Genomic DNA, 17,057 nt, shown 5'->3' with positions numbered 1-17,057 from the left:
TCATTAATCTCTGTCTGCACCTAAAGAGCCACTTAAGATGATGTAGGGCCTGTCTGCACACATACCTTCAGTTGTGTGGCAGGCTGATACTACAGCAGTAACACACGCTGCCCAGGCAGTCGCTCCACTGTCCCAGCCTCTTAGGATACATGGACACACTCACTAGAGACCTGCTGCAGGAATCCAGGGGGATACAGAAGATGCTTTTCCATTCATATCTGAGTTAGGATATTTCATATTTTGTGTTTCTCATTGATGTACAGTAAGAAGACAATCACACAGAGATCAACATTCTACCGCTGTGAGACATTTAGATCAAACATTTATTTCCGATTGTCAGTGAATTTACGAGTAAGCGTTTTCAGACTGTACATGAGCACATGAAATTGTTGTTATTGGTCCTCTTCTATTGGTGTGGTAGATGACTCCTCCTGTGGTTAATAGATCAGTGGGAAGGTGTGGCTGACTGGGTCCAGTGTATAGTAAGACAGCCCAGTTCTCCCTGCCTGTGTCCCAGTGGGACTGGACTTAGCCCTGCCTCCTGCTGCTCCGGCTCACTTCCCCTGGGCCCTCGTCACCCTGTGCTGAGCACTTAAGTCCCAGCCTGCCTCGGGCTAATGTAGCAGGCAGCCCTACACACTCTGGCCTCATCTGCTGCCGACAACCACTTCAGCCCCCAATCAATAGTCTTCACCGAATTGCTCAATTTCCACAGGAGGAGGAGAAAGGGCTGAGGTATTTGATTGTCTCTTCAATTCCCTCTGCTTGATGCCTGCCTGCCTGCGTGTGTGTGTGTTCACTCTACCAGTGGGGTTATGAATCACTAATCAGAGTGTAGTGACACACCTGAGCAATGCCGCCTTCCCCCTGGGTGTCATGCATTATAAATCAAAAGAGTTCATTTGCATCCACGTTATTATTATTCCAGTTTTTGCTTTAACACCAGTGAGCTAAGGGTTATAGTAATGATAATGAGGCTGTGCTGACTGGAGTTTTCTTTATTTGAGGGGAGAAATAAACATGTTTTTATCTATATATTTTTAGGGTTAGGGTGCTCAATGCATAGACAAAGAATAGTCTTAAATCAAAAAGGGCTGAGTGTACACTTTGCACACCACACGAAGCTGCTGAGGAGGAACAGCTCATAATAATGTCTGGAATGGAGTAAATGGAATGGAATCAAAAGCATGGAAACCACCATGTGTTTGATACCATTCCATGATTCCGTTCCAGCCATTACTATTTGCCCGTTCTCCCCAATTAAGGTGCCACCAGCCGCCTGTGTTGCACATGGCGTTTGGTCTGGCTCTGATGTATGGTTCTAATATTTAGTGAGATAAAGCAGCTTCAGAAGTTATCTGAAAACGAATCACAGTGATCAATACAGAGCAGAGAAACGGATAGGATGGTAATGAAATCTTCATCATTTTGATCAAGATATTGTCTTTGGTCCATGAAGCAGAATTTGTGATTTCAAATACATACATAGTAACATTTTGTCTGAAATGAAACACTTGTTTCTATAGAAACCTTAACTCATTAAAAATATGATCAAGGCCGTGGTATGTTGTGATTCTGGGTCATTGCACCGTATTGCGTCACCACACAACCATAAGAAATAACTAGCAAGCCAAGGCGGAGAGCAGATGGTAAGTTTAGACCGCCATGGCCTGGTTAAGGACCTAAAGGATGAGTTGGGGTGGGGGAACACTGGAGCAGTAGAGTAGTGATGATGGGAGAGCAGAGGGTGTGAAWATAGGACTAGCACAGGCTGAGGGAGGGGGGGAGCAGGTGCTATTGTGTGGCGGAAGCCCCACTGCCCTCTGGGAGGCGAAGGGGGGGTGGAGGGGCGGTGTGAGCCGGACAGGGCCTGGGGTTATTACACTAATTGACACTTCACCTCACGCACACCCTCCCCAGGGGCCAATCAGAGAGCTGGCTTTGGGGAGGGCCGGGGGGGACGGGGCTGGCACAGGTGCTGCTTGCGACTGTATTATGGGTGTAATTGCACTGGTGATATTTGTCTATCCACGTGTCGCGCCACCAACCGCCCACTCCCCCCAAACACAGAGAGCCCATTAACCCTACAGGTTCTATTGAGAGCAGACAGAGCAGTGTTCCTTTGAAACACTTCAGGGCCTCTGCGTTTTACACACTGAATATAATAATGCACAGAGGTGCTCCGCCGTGTCCAACAAGAATAATTGAGAGACAGGGGATAGGAAACATGGCCCATCCTGCTGAGGGCAGCCCCGAAGGGGCAGTGTGTGTGTGTGCGTGTATACGCCTGTGCATGAATTGGTAGGTGTGTTTGCTGTCAAAAGGCTCTCGTATGAGTTAAGCTTGTCGGCTTTAAACTAGCGTTTCAGTCATTAGTGTCCATTCGCTATGGATTATATCAGTTGTTTAAAGGCAGGCAGGTGTCATACAATGATAATAGATAGTCATTTTAGGCTGTACAGCACATGGAAGACAGCTGCAGATTTATGAAACTGATTTATGAAAAATGTTTTACTAATCATTCAGAGATTGTTTTACACTGATCTATATTGTAGGCCTGCTGTGTTTGTGTGTGAATGTGCATTTGTGTGAGCAGTGACCTTCTGTCATCTGTCTATGTGCTGTGACTGACATCTATTCTCTATGTTAAATTGTATAACCACGCCATTGGTGTGTTGTGTGTGTGGTGTGTTGTTTGTGTGTGGGAGAAGGTGAAAACCTGAGTGTTTGTCCTTGACCAAGCTCTGATTGGAGAGCCTCATGCATCTGTTCAGACATTTTAGGTGAGTCTGTGTTAGTGTGTGAATACAAGATGTAGCCGTATGCCTTTACTGTGCTGTTGTTATTCTGGATGGTGTGACCACATGCCAATATTGACTGAATGGTATGTTTGTATGTGTGGTGAGTGTTTTGCACAACTACTTACGTCTGTGTGTTTCTCTGCAGTGTTGTGACTAAGGAGTACTGGGATGTACTGAGTCGGATCACAGCAGTGGTGGAGAAGCATAAGAAGGGTTTGGTACCAGGTGTGCCCCAGCTCAATATGTGTGACATGGCTGTCATGGTAAGATCAATACTACACAGAATGTCCATTTCCCATGTAGCCTCCTTTAACTTGTTTGATATAATACATTTTGTTTCATAGTATTGTTCTGTGGCTTTTGTTTCCAGTGTTAACATCTCTGACTTGTGTGTTCTTTCACAAAGAAAATTATTTTAGAAAATAAATTGATTAAGATCTTGCTGTAGGGACGCATTTTCTCATTTCCTTTATCTTTTTATAATGCTGAATGCTTTCAGTAAACTATGTGGGCACAATTTCAGATTTGTTTACCAGAGCTATTTTCTTTCCCTTTGTTTGTAAAATAATAGACTATCTTATTGTTATTTGTGGAAAAACACAGCAGTGTGATTCTTGGACCTTTTGTCTCAGCAACTGTTCCTGTGGGTTTTAGCTGCTTTTGTAAAAAATAGGGAGTGTCTGTCTCATTGGTTTTCGTTTTTACAAAACAGCTAAAAAGGAACATTGCTTTGTATGCTCATTGCTGAAGCAGTTTGTCCATGATTCTGAGATCTGTGTATCACTAGTGTAGCAGCAGCTCCCCCATGTGGTTTCCTTGGAGAACATAATTGTAATAATGTTCAGCTCAAGTGAATGAATGTGTAAGAATGTTTTCTGTGGTTTCTTTCATTGACAGAACAGGCACCTCCAGGATGTGAAAAGTTAGGAAATGCCTTAAAGCACCCAAGTCACAGCCGTGGAAGTGTGACTGGCCGCATTAGCTATCTGTTTCAGCGCCACCCTGGGAAGAGGGAGGATGTCAGCGAAGATGCTGCCTTGATGAAGAGCAATTTTCAGGAATTCAACTTGAATTTCTATTCGTTTTTAACTTGTAATGTTGAAACAGAACAACATATGGTTTGAATGAAGGACATTAACAATGGGACGAATGCTGTCTGTGTACCATATGATTATTAATAGAATGAAGCTGATTTGCAACTGCTTTTTTTATGATGCCATCTCTGTATATGTTTTCTCTCTCTTTACTTACTTATGCACTATTGTGGAAGACATTGAAATAGGGCAACAACAACAACAACAAGCTGTTTTAACTAGAATAAAACAATGTTTCATTTTTATGCCACGTTGTTTTTCAAAATGTTCTTGACAGATGTTTTCTAGTGGGCGGCAGATTGAAGATTTCTGCGTCAATCGATGGGTCGTCACTTGTTTCCACAGTCACAAAGTCATAATAATAGTAATTTATTCAACTTCGAGCGCTTTTTATAATAGAAATCGGGAGAGGGTCATCGGTTCGTGGCTTGAGCGGAGGGAACTGGTCAGACGATGGTAAATGATGGTGATGAAGTCTGCTGATGATCTTGTACAGGGCAAGTCGGAATCAGACCGATTTTTATAGCCACTGGAATTCTCTTCCACTCTGTGAAGCACCTACTTGGGTGACGCCTCGGCATTCCTCTCACTATTATGAGAGGAATATTCATATAATTATTATTGATGACAATTATATTATAGCTAAATCCCGCCTATTTCTACAGTCTATATATATATATTTTTTTTAAATGTTAAACCTAACCTTAACCACACTGCTAACCGTATGTCTAACCCTAACCTTAAATGACGACCAAAAAGCTCATTTTTGTTGTCATACATTTTTACGATAAAGGCAGTTTATTCTGACTTTGTGGCTGGGGAATCTAGGGAATACCCAATCGATGTCTCGAAGTCAACGAACAGCACGGGTTTGGGGTTTCCACTAGATAGCATATCTACAATTTGCTTTTAATTTAAGGTTAGGCATACGGTCAGCAGTGTAGTTACGTTCAACGTCTGATTTTAAGAAGATACATTGTACAAATAGGCTGAGTTTCTGACTTTGTGGCTGTGGTAACTAGTGACGACCCGGATTTTGTCGCATGACTACCGGCATCTGACCTTTTGCCTCAAAGTCCACACAGACGATTCCACATGAAGTTAACGCTCAGCTAGCAATGGCAGTCCACACGAGAGAAGCAAAGTTAGATTTGGTCACCAAACACATAAAATGTTTTCCTGATTTCCCAAGCAAAGGAATACTTTTCAGGTAACTGTTAGGTAGTGAATGATAGATTATCGCGATAAACCTAGCTAGCTAGCGTTACATTCATGTGCTGAGTTAGATAGCTAGCCATCTTTGCAATGCTAGCTTTCTATTCAAAATAACGTGCATGCGTGTAATACTATTTTGTAGTAGCTAGCTAGCTATGTTGAAATGCTCGATAGAAGATACATTTTACGAGATAGCTAGTTAGAATATTTATTTCAACAGCAAATGTGAATGATGTGTTTTTGTGTGTCACACAGAGACATCTGTCCAATTCTTAAAGACCCGGGTGCATTGACGGCAGTCATCGATCTTTTTGAGGAACATGTGAGGCAGACTCATCCCCAAGTAGAACTGATTGTCGGTGAGTCATCCCCATGGCTGCGTTTAGACAGGCAGCCCAATTTGGTCTTTTGGCCAATCAGATCAGCTCTGAGAAAGATCTGATGTGATTGGTCAAAAGACCAATTGGTGGATAAAATATCAGAATTGGGCTGTCTGTGTAAAAGCAGTCCTTGTCACTGTCATATGCAGCTCCTGAGGAACATTAACATGAGAAGCAATGGGACTGGCGCATGTGTCACTGAGGACACCATGCAGCTCCCCAGTTCTCTTGCTGTCTGGGAATTATGCAATTCTGAGCTCATTGAAGGTTACAGCTGCACCTGTCTTTTAACCACATATTTCCTTCAACACCATGGATGATCACTGTGTTCTAACAGCGGGATATATGTCCTGTAGGTCTGGATGCTCGGGGATTTCTCTTCGGACCCCTTCTAGCCCAGAGGTTAGGAGTGGGATTTGTGCTGGTCCGGAAGAAGGGAAAGCTCCCAGGGCCTACAGTGTCTGTGGCATACAAACTGGAGTATGGAGAGGTGAAATTGGCTGGTGATGACAGCTGTATTACCTCCTACACCTTTCTGTCCTTTCATATCACAGCTCCAAGCCTCTGAAAAGTACATATGGATTGGAACCTATTATTTTTTTCCTTTTCAATTAATATTCTTTATCAGGCTGAGGTTGAGATCCAGGTGGATGCAGTGGCTCCAGAACAGAAAGTGCTTCTCATCGATGATCTACTAGCCACTGGAGGTGAGGCATTTCACTGTTTATGGGGTGTATTTTGTACAAGTAAGTGGACAGTGTGACAGATAAAAAATATATATTGATTGGAGGGAACTGTGTTTCATTGGCATTACCCGTCTTTGTTTTGAGACTAGTGTCGATGACAATGCCTCCATATTACTCAGTAGTACTCTACCTAACTTTCTCTACTGTTTGTCAGGAACCCTGTATGCTGCCTGTGAGCTCATGAAGAAACAGAATGCAGAGGTAATGGGCTGCATGGTGGTCATTGAGCTCAAAGAGCTCAACGGGGTTGAAAAGCTGAAGCCAAATACCCTCTTCTCCCTGGTGCAGTATTGAGGTCAAAACAATTCCAAGTGTTCCATTCAGTATGGTTTAGAACACACTACTTTGATGCAGTTTACTGTCTTACAGTTCCTACCCAACTGTAATGAATTGTGATGGAGACTTTTGTTTTTGTTACATAGGTAAACTTTTCAAAGCATTCTTATGTACTATAAAGCAAATGCCATTCATTTTATAAGTATACATAGTACGTCTGTGACGGTTATGGAATTCTGGAAGACTATTTGGCCAGCCAAATGACCACGGTCACTGTAATAACTGTTCGAATAGCAGCAACAACAAAAATATTTTTACACACATCTTTCTCCTCTCCTCCACGTGCCGTCATATGAATAGAACAGGCGTCCCCATTCAAGTCAATAATGGCATAATGGGTGGACTGGCGAAAGCAGGAAGAGTACCATAGAGAAAGAGGCGAAGCGAGCTGATTCTCTCTTCCCAAAACCGGTCCACATGAGATTAACCCTTTTTTCTATGGAACTCTGTCAAATTACGTGAGGCTTCTTTGATAACAATGTGCAATTGAAAAGCCACTTATTCTTACATCGGTTCAAAATACTGACCCTCAACAAGGTGTAGATGAGAAATAAATTTAAAAAATGCCAAAAGGAAGTGCCAGCTGGCTGGCTTGCCTCTGAAGCTAAGCAGGGTTGTCCCTGGATGGGTGACCAGATGCTGCTGGAAGTGGTGTTGGAGGGCAGTAGGAGGCACTTTTTCCTCTGGTCTTAAAAAATGCATGTTTAACATCCCATACGAAAGATGGCACCCTACACAGTGTAAATTCCCAATCTGGCCCTCACACCATGGTCACCTAATCATCCCCAGCTTCCAATTGTCTCATTTATCCCCCTCTCAGCTTGGTCGGTGCTGTACATGGGAATGTGTTCTCAGCCAATTTAACTGGTAAAATAATGGTTAAATTATCTATATGACATTGAGAAAAACTTAGTTTTGCACGCATATCTGCCTTATTGCCATTTCTATTGTTTGAGCAGTCACAGCTTTCTTGTCAATATAGACCATCTGTGTGTACCCATCAATGTGCTATTATTTTCATTACTGTCTTCATCTATAACCATTATTGTGCTAGCCCTCATTTATATGCAATAAGTATCAATGTCTAAAGATACCTTCTGTTATGTACTGGTGCAATTGAGACATTTTGTCAGTATACTTGTTTCACCATGACTGGTTAATTGTTTCAAACTTGTGCAGAATAAAAATGAACTTTTCACATTGGAGAAACATGTGCACTACAGAATAAGAACCTGCTTGTTGTAAATCTGTGCAAGCAAAAAAGGCAGTTTGACATGGGTAACTAGAAAGGTTTATTACAGAAGTAAGACAACGGTGTCATACTACCTAATCAACCAGAAACAGCCTCCCGCAACTGTAAAACCACCCACAAAATGAGTCAGTGTTAGAATTGACAAAATCATTGCAGTTTTAATCTATACAAAAATGACACATGGTTATTGAATTGGTACAAGTTATTTTACTTGCTTTAAAAACCAGCCATACATTGTACAATAATCAAAGACTTGAAGTCACAAATATATACACTGCTCAAAAAATAAAGGGAACACTAAAATAACACATCCTAGATCTGAATGAAGGAAATATTCTTATTAAATACTTTTTTCTTTACATAGTTGAATGTGCTGACAACAAAATCACACAAAAATTATCAATGGAAATCAAATTTACCAACCCATGGAGGTCTGGATTTGGAGTCACACTCAAAATTAAAGTGGAAAACCACACTACAGGCTGATCCAACTTTGATGTAATGTCCTTAAAACAAGTTCATAAATGAGGCTCAGTAGTGTGTGTGGCCTCCACGTGCCTGTATGACCTCCCTACAACGCTGGCATGCTCCTGTATAGGGTAGCGGATGGTCTCCTGAGGGATTCCTCCCAGACCTGACTAAAGCATCCGCCAACTCCTGGACAGTCTGTGGTGACACGTGCGTTGGGATGGCGAGACATGATGTCCCAGATGTGCTCAATTGGATTCAGGTCTGGGAACGGGCGGTCCATAGCATCAATGCCTTCCTCTTGCAGGAACTGCTGACACACTCCAGCCACATGAGGTCTAGCATTGTCTTCATTAGAAGGAACCCAGGGCCCAACCGCACCAGCATATGGTCTCACAAGGGGTCTGAGGATCTCATCTCCGTACCTAATGGCAGTCAGCTACCTCTGCGAGCACATGGAGGCTGTGCGCCCCCAAGAAATGCCACCCACACCTGACGACCCACCCCAAACCGGTCATGCGGGGATGTTGCAGGCAGCAGAACTTCTCCACGGCGTCTCCAGCTCTGTCACGTCTGTCACATGTGCTCAGTGTGAACCTGCTTTCATCTGTGAAGAGCACAGGGCGCCAGTGGCGAATTTGCCAATCTTGTGTTCTCTGGCAAATGCCAAACGTCCTGCACGGTGTTGGCGTAAGCACAACCCCCACCTGTGGACGTCGCCCTCATACCACCCTCATGGAGCTCGTTTCTACCGTTTGAGCAGAACACATGCACATTTTGTGGCCTGCTGAGGTCATATTTTCAGGCTCTGGCAGTGCTCCTCCTGATCCATGCTCTGGACACTACGCTGCAAGACACAGCAAACCTTCTTGCCACAGCTCGCATTGATGTGCCATCCTGGATGAGCTGCACTACCTGACCACTTGTGTGGGTTGTATAACTCCGTCTCATGCTACCACTAGAGTGAAAGCACCCCAGCATTCAAAAGTGACCAAAACATCAGCCAGGAAGCATAGGAACTGAGAAGTGTCTGTGGTCACCACCTGCAGAACACTCTTTATGGTGTGTTTGCTAATTGCCATTAATTTCCACCTGTCTATTCCATTTGCACATCAGCATGTGAAATTATTGTCAACCAGTGTTGCTTCCTAATGGACAGTTTGATTCACAAAAGTGTGATTGACTTGGAGTTACATTGTGTTGTTTAAGTGTTCCCTTTATTTTTTGGAGCAGTGTATATGCACACACACAAAGGCCAAATGTCTCTATTCAAAATTACACATTGAAATCATAGCTTCAAAGCCTTTCTTCCTCTTTGGTCTTCTGCTTCAGCTTCTCCAGTACCACATTCATGTCCATTCTTGATCAACTTGAGATAAAAGTCCTTTCTAATTGTGTGAATGGTAAGCCATCCAGGAGTCAGTTCTGCCAGCAGGCGAAGGTGCAGCTCCATATCACCTATAAAAAAAAAAGTCAGTCAATGTCAAAACGAATGCACTGAAAACCAATGGATGTTTTTAAAAGTAAAAATATAGGATTTCATATCAGGCATTTCTTCAGAGACTCACCTGTGCTCATGGCAGAGGCGGTAACTAGAGACCACCCGGTACAGGCCACCTCCATGATCAGTGTGTTTCTTCTCTGCCACAAAGACGTTACGCAGGATCCGAGCCAGTCTCCCCAGCCGTTACATCATCACAAGGCGCTCCCCCGCGGAGGGTTCCGGTCATGCAGCTTGGAGCTCTGAGCCTCCTTTGCTCGGATCTACAACAAAAGAGAGGGTCAGTCTCAGTCCTCACTGCATAGGGCACACTGTACTACATACACACATTTAGTGTCCTAAGTCAAACAGGAAGGTGACCTACCCTCTCCAGCAGGGACTGAGACACCCCTTTGAGGGCACTGTGAGTCATCAGCGAGCTACAGGAGTTGTGGAACACTCTTGTTCTTTTCACAGACCATCTCTGCGGTCTTCAAGACCATGTTGGCCAGTGCTTTCTCCATCTGGAAAGAGCAAAATGAATACCAAACAATGCTATTGAAATGAATGCCTATCAAACTAAAGCCCAATCCAATCAAGTTTATTCAGCACGTACAGAGTTTACAGCCAGTATAATACATGCAGTGAAATGCTTACTTGCAAGCTCCTGCAACAATGCAAAAAAATGGAAGTACACAATATAAAGTGGCTAGTGTCTTCGTCACACAGATGTTATATAGATAAAACAACAGCATTGACTGTGTGTGTTAAGGGTTGGATGTGTAGAGGAGAATTTAGGACAACAGGTCATAAGTACCTTAGGTCATCATGGAGCGGGCCTTGTCCAGAACCTCCTGGGCAGTGGTTAGCTTCTCAGCTCCCTGTGGGGGCTGGGGCAGCTCACCGGGCAGGACATTGGGCACCTCATCCACATTGAAGCGAGGGTGCCAGCGGGTAAGCGTGTCATCTGGGACTCTAATAGGAGGATTCAACTTGGCAAGGAACGCCTAAAGTCAACATATACAGATTGGTTACCAAGTCAGGTCAACTCAAAGTATACAGTTACAAAATATTATCTTATAATGGTGCCTACCTTGTGATGCCCTTTCACAATGCTGATTAGGTTTTGATGGAAGATACGTCGCCTCTCTAATAGGTGGGAAGCAGCCAGCACTGCCTTGCTCTTATCTGAGGAACAAAAACAGACATCAAGAGAAAGACTCAGATCAGCAGTTATTTAAAATACACTCATCTGTGTTGAAAGAATACAAAGCATCATGAGACCATCCCCTCACCAGCTTCAATGTCAGGCTCCACTGTGAGCTGGTAGCTAGACTTCTTCACTGTAGCACTGAAGGTAGGAATGTTTCTCTCCTGGCGGAAATGGTAGGCAGTAGGATAGACCGTCTTAATCTGGCCCACATGGGTCTCCTCAAAACGCCTGTGAAATAAAATAAAAAGTAATTAATATTTCTGCTGCTCCTTCCCATGGATTTCTACTAATCATCCAAGTAGACAACTGTAGTTTGCTCCATACTTGTGCATCATGTCCTGGACACCCTGCTTCACTTTGGCAAAGGTAACCGTCTCTGAGCGATTGAAAAGCATTCCCACTATGATGTCCATGCTACGGAACATTCCAGCAAGCAGTTTGTACTTGAAGGGCAGGGTGAGGCCAGGGGGAGCATCCTGGGCAAGAGTATGGTACTGCTGATAGGCTGGGATCTTATCTCTGAAAAAGAGCATATTACAGATCAGGACAAAGGAAGTTATAGTCAAAGCCACTACAGCAGCCTCTTTTCAAATGACACTGTTTCCCAACAAAGACCCCTAAAAAAGGTGGCAGAAACATTTGCATTAAATGTCACTATTTTGAGCTTCACCCACCCTGGCTGAATTTAAGGCTGTCAATAATTGAAATAATTGCTTCATCCTCACCCATCCTCGGTTTTTGGGCGATTATTTTCCTCTGTAGATCTGGCCTCTCTCAACCTCTCCTCCTTCCGGTGTTGTGCCTTAGCAGCAAGCTCTTTGACACAGGCTAGCTTTGTCTTCAGGTCTGGGGCAGTAGACTCTGGGGCCGTAGCGGGCAGGTTCTCAGCTTTCCGTGTCTGGTCCTTGATCTTCTGAAGTCGGAACCCGAGTGCCACAACATCCTCTTTGGAGAAAGTCTGATGTAGTAGAAAAAAAACATTACCTTTTTTTTTTACAAAAAAAAACATGTGAGGATGCTGTCAATTATGGTGTGACTAAGGAGTAACTTGAGGGGATAAAATGAAACATTCTCCCATAGAATTGAATTGTGGCCAGGTGTGTAAACATAACAGCAAAGAGCAGAGGTGAAAGCATATGCCACCAACAATACTGTACCTTGTGCCCCTCTTTTGGTTTTGAGCTGCCCTGAACATGTGGTTTAACCGTTGGAGAATGGTTGGCACTGCGATTGAAAAAATTATTTGATTCTTTATCAACAGGTAGTGAATGGGGTACCTGGGGGACATAGGGTACCTGAGGGTGGGTTGCCAAAAAATAAAAAATAAATAAAAAAGTTGTGACTTGTACATTTTCAGCCCCCTACAATGTCGTCAAATTATTTAGCTACTAGTAGCCAAACTAGGAAAATAAAAATGAATTGTTGTGAGGTCTGTTCTGTCTAGCTTATGATAAATAGCTAGCTGACCATTCTGGACCAGACTTGCTAGGTTGTTATTTCTAGCAAGAGGTCGCTAGTTTGTGGCCCTAAAAGCTGTAAATGGTGTTAGCTTATGACTATAATATCAGTCAGTTAACATGACCTTTATTAAGCCGTTGTACTTGTCTTGATTAGCCTACGTAAAAGTTACGTTATTTTGATGAAGATTGTCTTAGAACAACACGTAGTTATGAGTGTTTACCACACACACACACCTTAATTTACGCAGTTTATAAAAAAAAAATAGGCCATTATTAAGCCAACATTACCTTTTTGTCGTCTTTGAAGAGAATCAATTGCTTCCTGACCGAATTCTCTAGAACTTTAAACGGCCCAGGACTTGTCCCTGCAGCGATGGTATGTTTTCTTGCCTCGATCCGAAGACGCTTCTTTGCGATGATATGGTCAGCAGTGGTTGAAAATACAGCTGATCCAAGATCGAAATCAGCATCTGCAGAGGTCCTCTTGGGAGTTCGAGGGCTGGAGAAAAGTGTTTGTTTTTCCGAGTCGGTCCTCGCCAGCACAGCAGACATGATCTCCACCTTATCGACCGAAGTCGCCTCGTCAATAACCCTCCTAAACTCCTCTTGTACACTGTTTTCAGAACATGTGGAGTTTGAAGTCTTTATCATAACCTTTGTTGTAGATGTTGCATTCTTGCTTTTCAACCGAGTTGATCTTGTGCTAGGATTACTTGTTACAGTGTCCACAACCTGGGTATTGCCATCACCATGCCTAGCCCCACTAGCATCTTTCTTTCTCTGGTAGTAAAAATCGGTGACCCGCGCCTGAGACATAATGATGTCAATCTAGAACCACACAATTCTCTTCTGGTCAGGAAAGACGATCGATAAATAAATTCCAACTCAGCAGCTTGAGCCACGGAGGGATATATATGCAGGCTTGATCAAAGTCGCTATGACAGGAACGTCAACACACTTTCGCGCGAAATGGACATGTGACCTTCACAAGCCTCCTCCCGCCCATTTCAAATAGATTTGTTTAATGATTGGCCAATGCATAGTTATTCAACTTTTTTGAACGAATCAATTGTGATAAAGCTGCGTTAAAAGACAGTTCAGTATGTAGTTTAGAAACTATTGTGTGATTGATGGGATTATATTCATGATTAGCGTTGATTGCATTTGATTTATCTAGAAGAGATACTGCTTTTGTAAAAATGTACTTTTCGTAGCAGGTTTAGGATAATTTACGCAGCATGTTAGGAGCAGTAAAGTAGGTTATGAGATTTAGGTTAAGGTTAGGAAAAGAATTAGGGTTAGCTAAAATGCAAAAACTTTTTTTTTTTTTTTTACATCAATTTGACAAAAGTTGTCTCGCATCTAGACATTACCGCGTGAGCCAGTTGCTCGGTTCTGGCCGACGGCAACGTGAAGTAATGAGTAGGATTCTGTTTTCATGTGCAAAGATGGTTGCTTTTTTTTCTCCTTTTTACTAGTTTCCCTCATGTATAATTTGTATTTGCATGCAGTGAAAATGTGTAGTTTTTGTTGTACGGTAGGTCAATGCTATGTTATTTCTATATTTTGAGTTTGAGTTGGCCTATCTGGCCATGTACTTTTGAGATCATTGTAGGTCATGCATTCTGGATGTCTATGAGTTAAGTAATGTGATTATCTGACTGCTTCCTCTTTTTTAAATGGAAATTATTTGAACAGGGTTTTCTTGATGTGTGTGATTGATGTGTATGTACACATCAAGAAAACCCTCTTCAAATAATTTCCATTTAAAAAAGAGGAAGCAGTCAGATAATCACATTACTTAACTCATAGACATCCAGAATGCATGACCTACAATAATCTCAAAAGTGTGTGAGGGTGATGAGTTGGACTTGGCGTACCGCTAGATGACGCTAATGATTTACCAGAAAATATTTATTTTGAAGATTGTAGCGTCAATTTCAAGCAGGTTACAGCAGTGAAACTTCTTCAAAAGATGACCGTGTACGAGTTTTCGGGTGTATAATCTCAAAATTCATAGGTTACTGGTTTTACTACGCAGTTAAAGTAGGGTTATTTATTAGCATGTTGCTGTAGGAGTGTCACAGAGCAATATTTCACCTATAATTTCCTGCCATAGGCTAAAGTTTGTAAGTGTCATGTGTCAACGCAAAACGACGATGTGCTCAAGTAGGAAAATCGCAGGCGATGGTGCTGTCAGTGAGAGATGTTCAAACATGCGTTAACTATGATATAGAATAGGTTGAAAATGAATACGTTTCTTTCGAAATTACCATACATTAATTGGGTATGCTTGTGGGATAGTCTTCCACGTGGACAGGTTGCTTTCGAAAACACACATTAAAATTGTTAGTTAGGTTATGAAGAGAGAAAAAAATTCAGAGGAAGTGCCAACCCAGTGAGAGTGAATTGGATTTACAGCGACTGAAAGAACAGTTCATCTGTTGCAGTAGGCCTACTGGTGAATCACTTTTTCCAGGAAGATATTGCTTTACAGGGAATATTCAGTCCAAGGGGCGGCAAGAGAGGAGAGTTGTTTCAATACGGGAGAGCTGGTAGTTCGTTTTGTTTACAATTTCGTGAGAATACATTTTATATCGCCGCAATGTGAGGAGGTGAAGATGTCTTGTGGATTTACAGAACAAGAACCGCAATCGATTTCGTTGGTCCATCACTCTGGAAACTTGAAAAAGTTTACTTTTGGAAGTCATATGTCTGCTTAGTGGAATGACCGCACCGCTTTATTTTCTAGGTTCAAAAGACTGTTTTAAAACCATGAACAATTATTGCGGACTGGGTTTATTAAAATTGATTGGGTGGAATGTAACGTTCCGTCGAGGAATGTCAGCGGGGCTGTAGACTGGAGTTAAGCAGTGTATTTGGGACGCCCGCTCATGGAGCTTCAGGTGGTATGTGGACTGCTCTACTGCACTCTGTTGCCGACGTTCTTGTTAGCAGGTAAATTGTCAGTGTTTCCATTGTGAATTGAATTAAGCCAGAATTCCATTTTAGTGCTCAATAGGTCTAAATTATTGATATTATGTTATTTTGCTACATATTCAATTTGCATGTCATGCTATATTTATTGTTGTCTACTTTTTAGGATTTTTTTCATGTAATTTCAGGCAGGGGTAGGCTACAATAAAAACATGAACATACAGAACACTAACAGAATGACATTGATAGATCAGATAAAAATCACATAATCTGAAATTGGAATCACTTCTGTATGAATAGGATTATTATGGGTTAAGTATTTGACCTCCCTCTTTTGCACGGATGCCCAATGAAAATAGGCTGTACTTATTTATCTGATTCTCCTGTTCTCCCCGATCCGATAGACTCCAGTGAGTTCTCCTGATTCATCTGGTGTTTATTTAGCAGACACACTCAGGCCTGGTTTCCTTTCTACATGAGGTTTTAGACGGGACCTTTTCCTGTTAAAACACACACACACACACACACACATATATATAAATGGTTATTTGGCTGTCCCCATAGCATAACCCATTTTGGTTCCAGGTAGAACCCTTTTGAGTTCCATGTAAACCTCTGGAAAGGTTTCTACATGGAAGTCAAAAGGGTTCTACCTGGAACCAAAAAGGGTTCTTCAAAGGGTTATCCTAGGGGGACAGCCAAAGAATGCTTTTAGGTTTTAGATAGAGTGCCCATTCAAAGAGTGCACACCATTGTTCATACTCCATTCTTTGCCAATATAATGGTAGGATGCTGTGCCAAAGGACAACGCAAGAGTAAATGGTAGTTTAAATGAAAAGTTGGTTTTGTAGCTTCAAGTGTAGTAGGCCTATGACTTGGTAAATGAACTGAGGACATTGTCCCCCACACGTAGGCTTATTAGTATCATGTAAGTGTTTTAACAGGAAACCGTCCTCCTCAGTTGTGTCATCTGTAAAGATTATTTTCTATCTCAGCCTTGTCCCTGAAACTTTCCATTCCAACAGCCAATTTTAATGCACTAAAATCCAGCTATTCTCCTGCTGGTCTTACTAAGAGCTCTGTGGCAGGTATAGATATGGTTCAGACTGTTGACAGGATACTGCTAGAAGATGTGGCATCTCTTGTCACATGGGTTCTCCGTGGCTCACAGGAAACAGAAAGTGTCTCGCGAGCCTCCTTACCCGTTACACGTGGCCAACCAATCTCCACTCATTTTCACATTGGCTGCAACTGTTTCAATCTGAGGTCTATGTCTCACCCACACACCTGATTTCCCTTTTTTGACCGCATAATGTTGCTCTTCACATGTGGTTTAGAAGTTGCAGGCCTCATCATACATGTCCTCTTTTTTTGTTGTCAGCAAGATCTGTTGTTGCTCATCTGGATGCAGACTGTAACCCTGCCATCTTTGTGGTCAATTCAAGGCTGGAAGGTGCACATCAGAGGGCATTTGATGAATTGTTCAGCAGTCTTATGGCTTGGGGGTTGAAGCTGTTCAGGAGCCTTTTGGTCCTTGACTTGGTGCTCTGGTACTGCTTGCCGTGCGGTAGCAGAGAGAACAGTCTATGACTTGGGTGACTGGAGTCTCTGATAATTATTTGGGATTTCCTCGGACACTACCTAGTATGTATATATATATATATATATACAGTGG

General features: G+C 42.5%; 3 protein-coding genes and 1 pseudogene across 3 annotated transcripts in view; 3 read left to right on the top strand and 1 right to left on the bottom strand.

Moving 5' to 3' along the window:
- LOC112081151 (N-acetylgalactosamine-6-sulfatase-like) overlaps window positions 1-4,140 on the top strand; it is a 16,857-nt gene extending 12,717 nt beyond the window's left edge. Inside the window, exons 6-7 of the mRNA XM_070445296.1 lie at window positions 2,947-3,064; window positions 3,699-4,140. Of these exons, the coding sequence (XP_070301397.1) occupies window positions 2,947-3,064; window positions 3,699-3,728 (148 nt within the window). The 3' untranslated portion in view covers window positions 3,729-4,140. The remainder of the gene's footprint in view (window positions 1-2,946; window positions 3,065-3,698) is intronic.
- An 818-nt stretch (window positions 4,141-4,958) lies between these two features.
- Window positions 4,959-7,772, top strand: aprt (adenine phosphoribosyltransferase). Its single transcript, XM_023995337.2, has 5 exons — window positions 4,959-5,105; window positions 5,366-5,469; window positions 5,847-5,980; window positions 6,119-6,197; window positions 6,391-7,772. Exons 1-5 carry the CDS (start codon window positions 5,014-5,016, stop codon window positions 6,528-6,530), a joined length of 549 nt encoding a protein of 182 aa, XP_023851105.1. The 5' UTR covers window positions 4,959-5,013; the 3' UTR covers window positions 6,531-7,772.
- A 1,816-nt stretch (window positions 7,773-9,588) lies between these two features.
- On the bottom strand, window positions 9,589-13,434 carry LOC112081150 (DNA replication factor Cdt1-like; annotated as a pseudogene).
- A 1,201-nt stretch (window positions 13,435-14,635) lies between these two features.
- The window catches only part of piezo1 (piezo type mechanosensitive ion channel component 1 (Er blood group)), a 77,063-nt gene continuing 74,641 nt past the window's right edge, over window positions 14,636-17,057 (top strand). The window contains 1 exon segment of the mRNA XM_070445388.1: window positions 14,636-15,403. Within this exon segment, the coding sequence (XP_070301489.1) occupies window positions 15,340-15,403 (64 nt within the window). The 5' untranslated portion in view covers window positions 14,636-15,339.

The sequence above is a fragment of the Salvelinus sp. IW2-2015 genome, linkage group LG10, assembly GCF_002910315.2.
Source record: "Salvelinus sp. IW2-2015 linkage group LG10, ASM291031v2, whole genome shotgun sequence".
NCBI lineage: Eukaryota > Metazoa > Chordata > Actinopteri > Salmoniformes > Salmonidae > Salvelinus > Salvelinus sp. IW2-2015.
The sequence above is the reverse complement of the archived record's forward strand: the minus strand, read 5'-3'. Positions and strand labels throughout refer to the sequence as shown.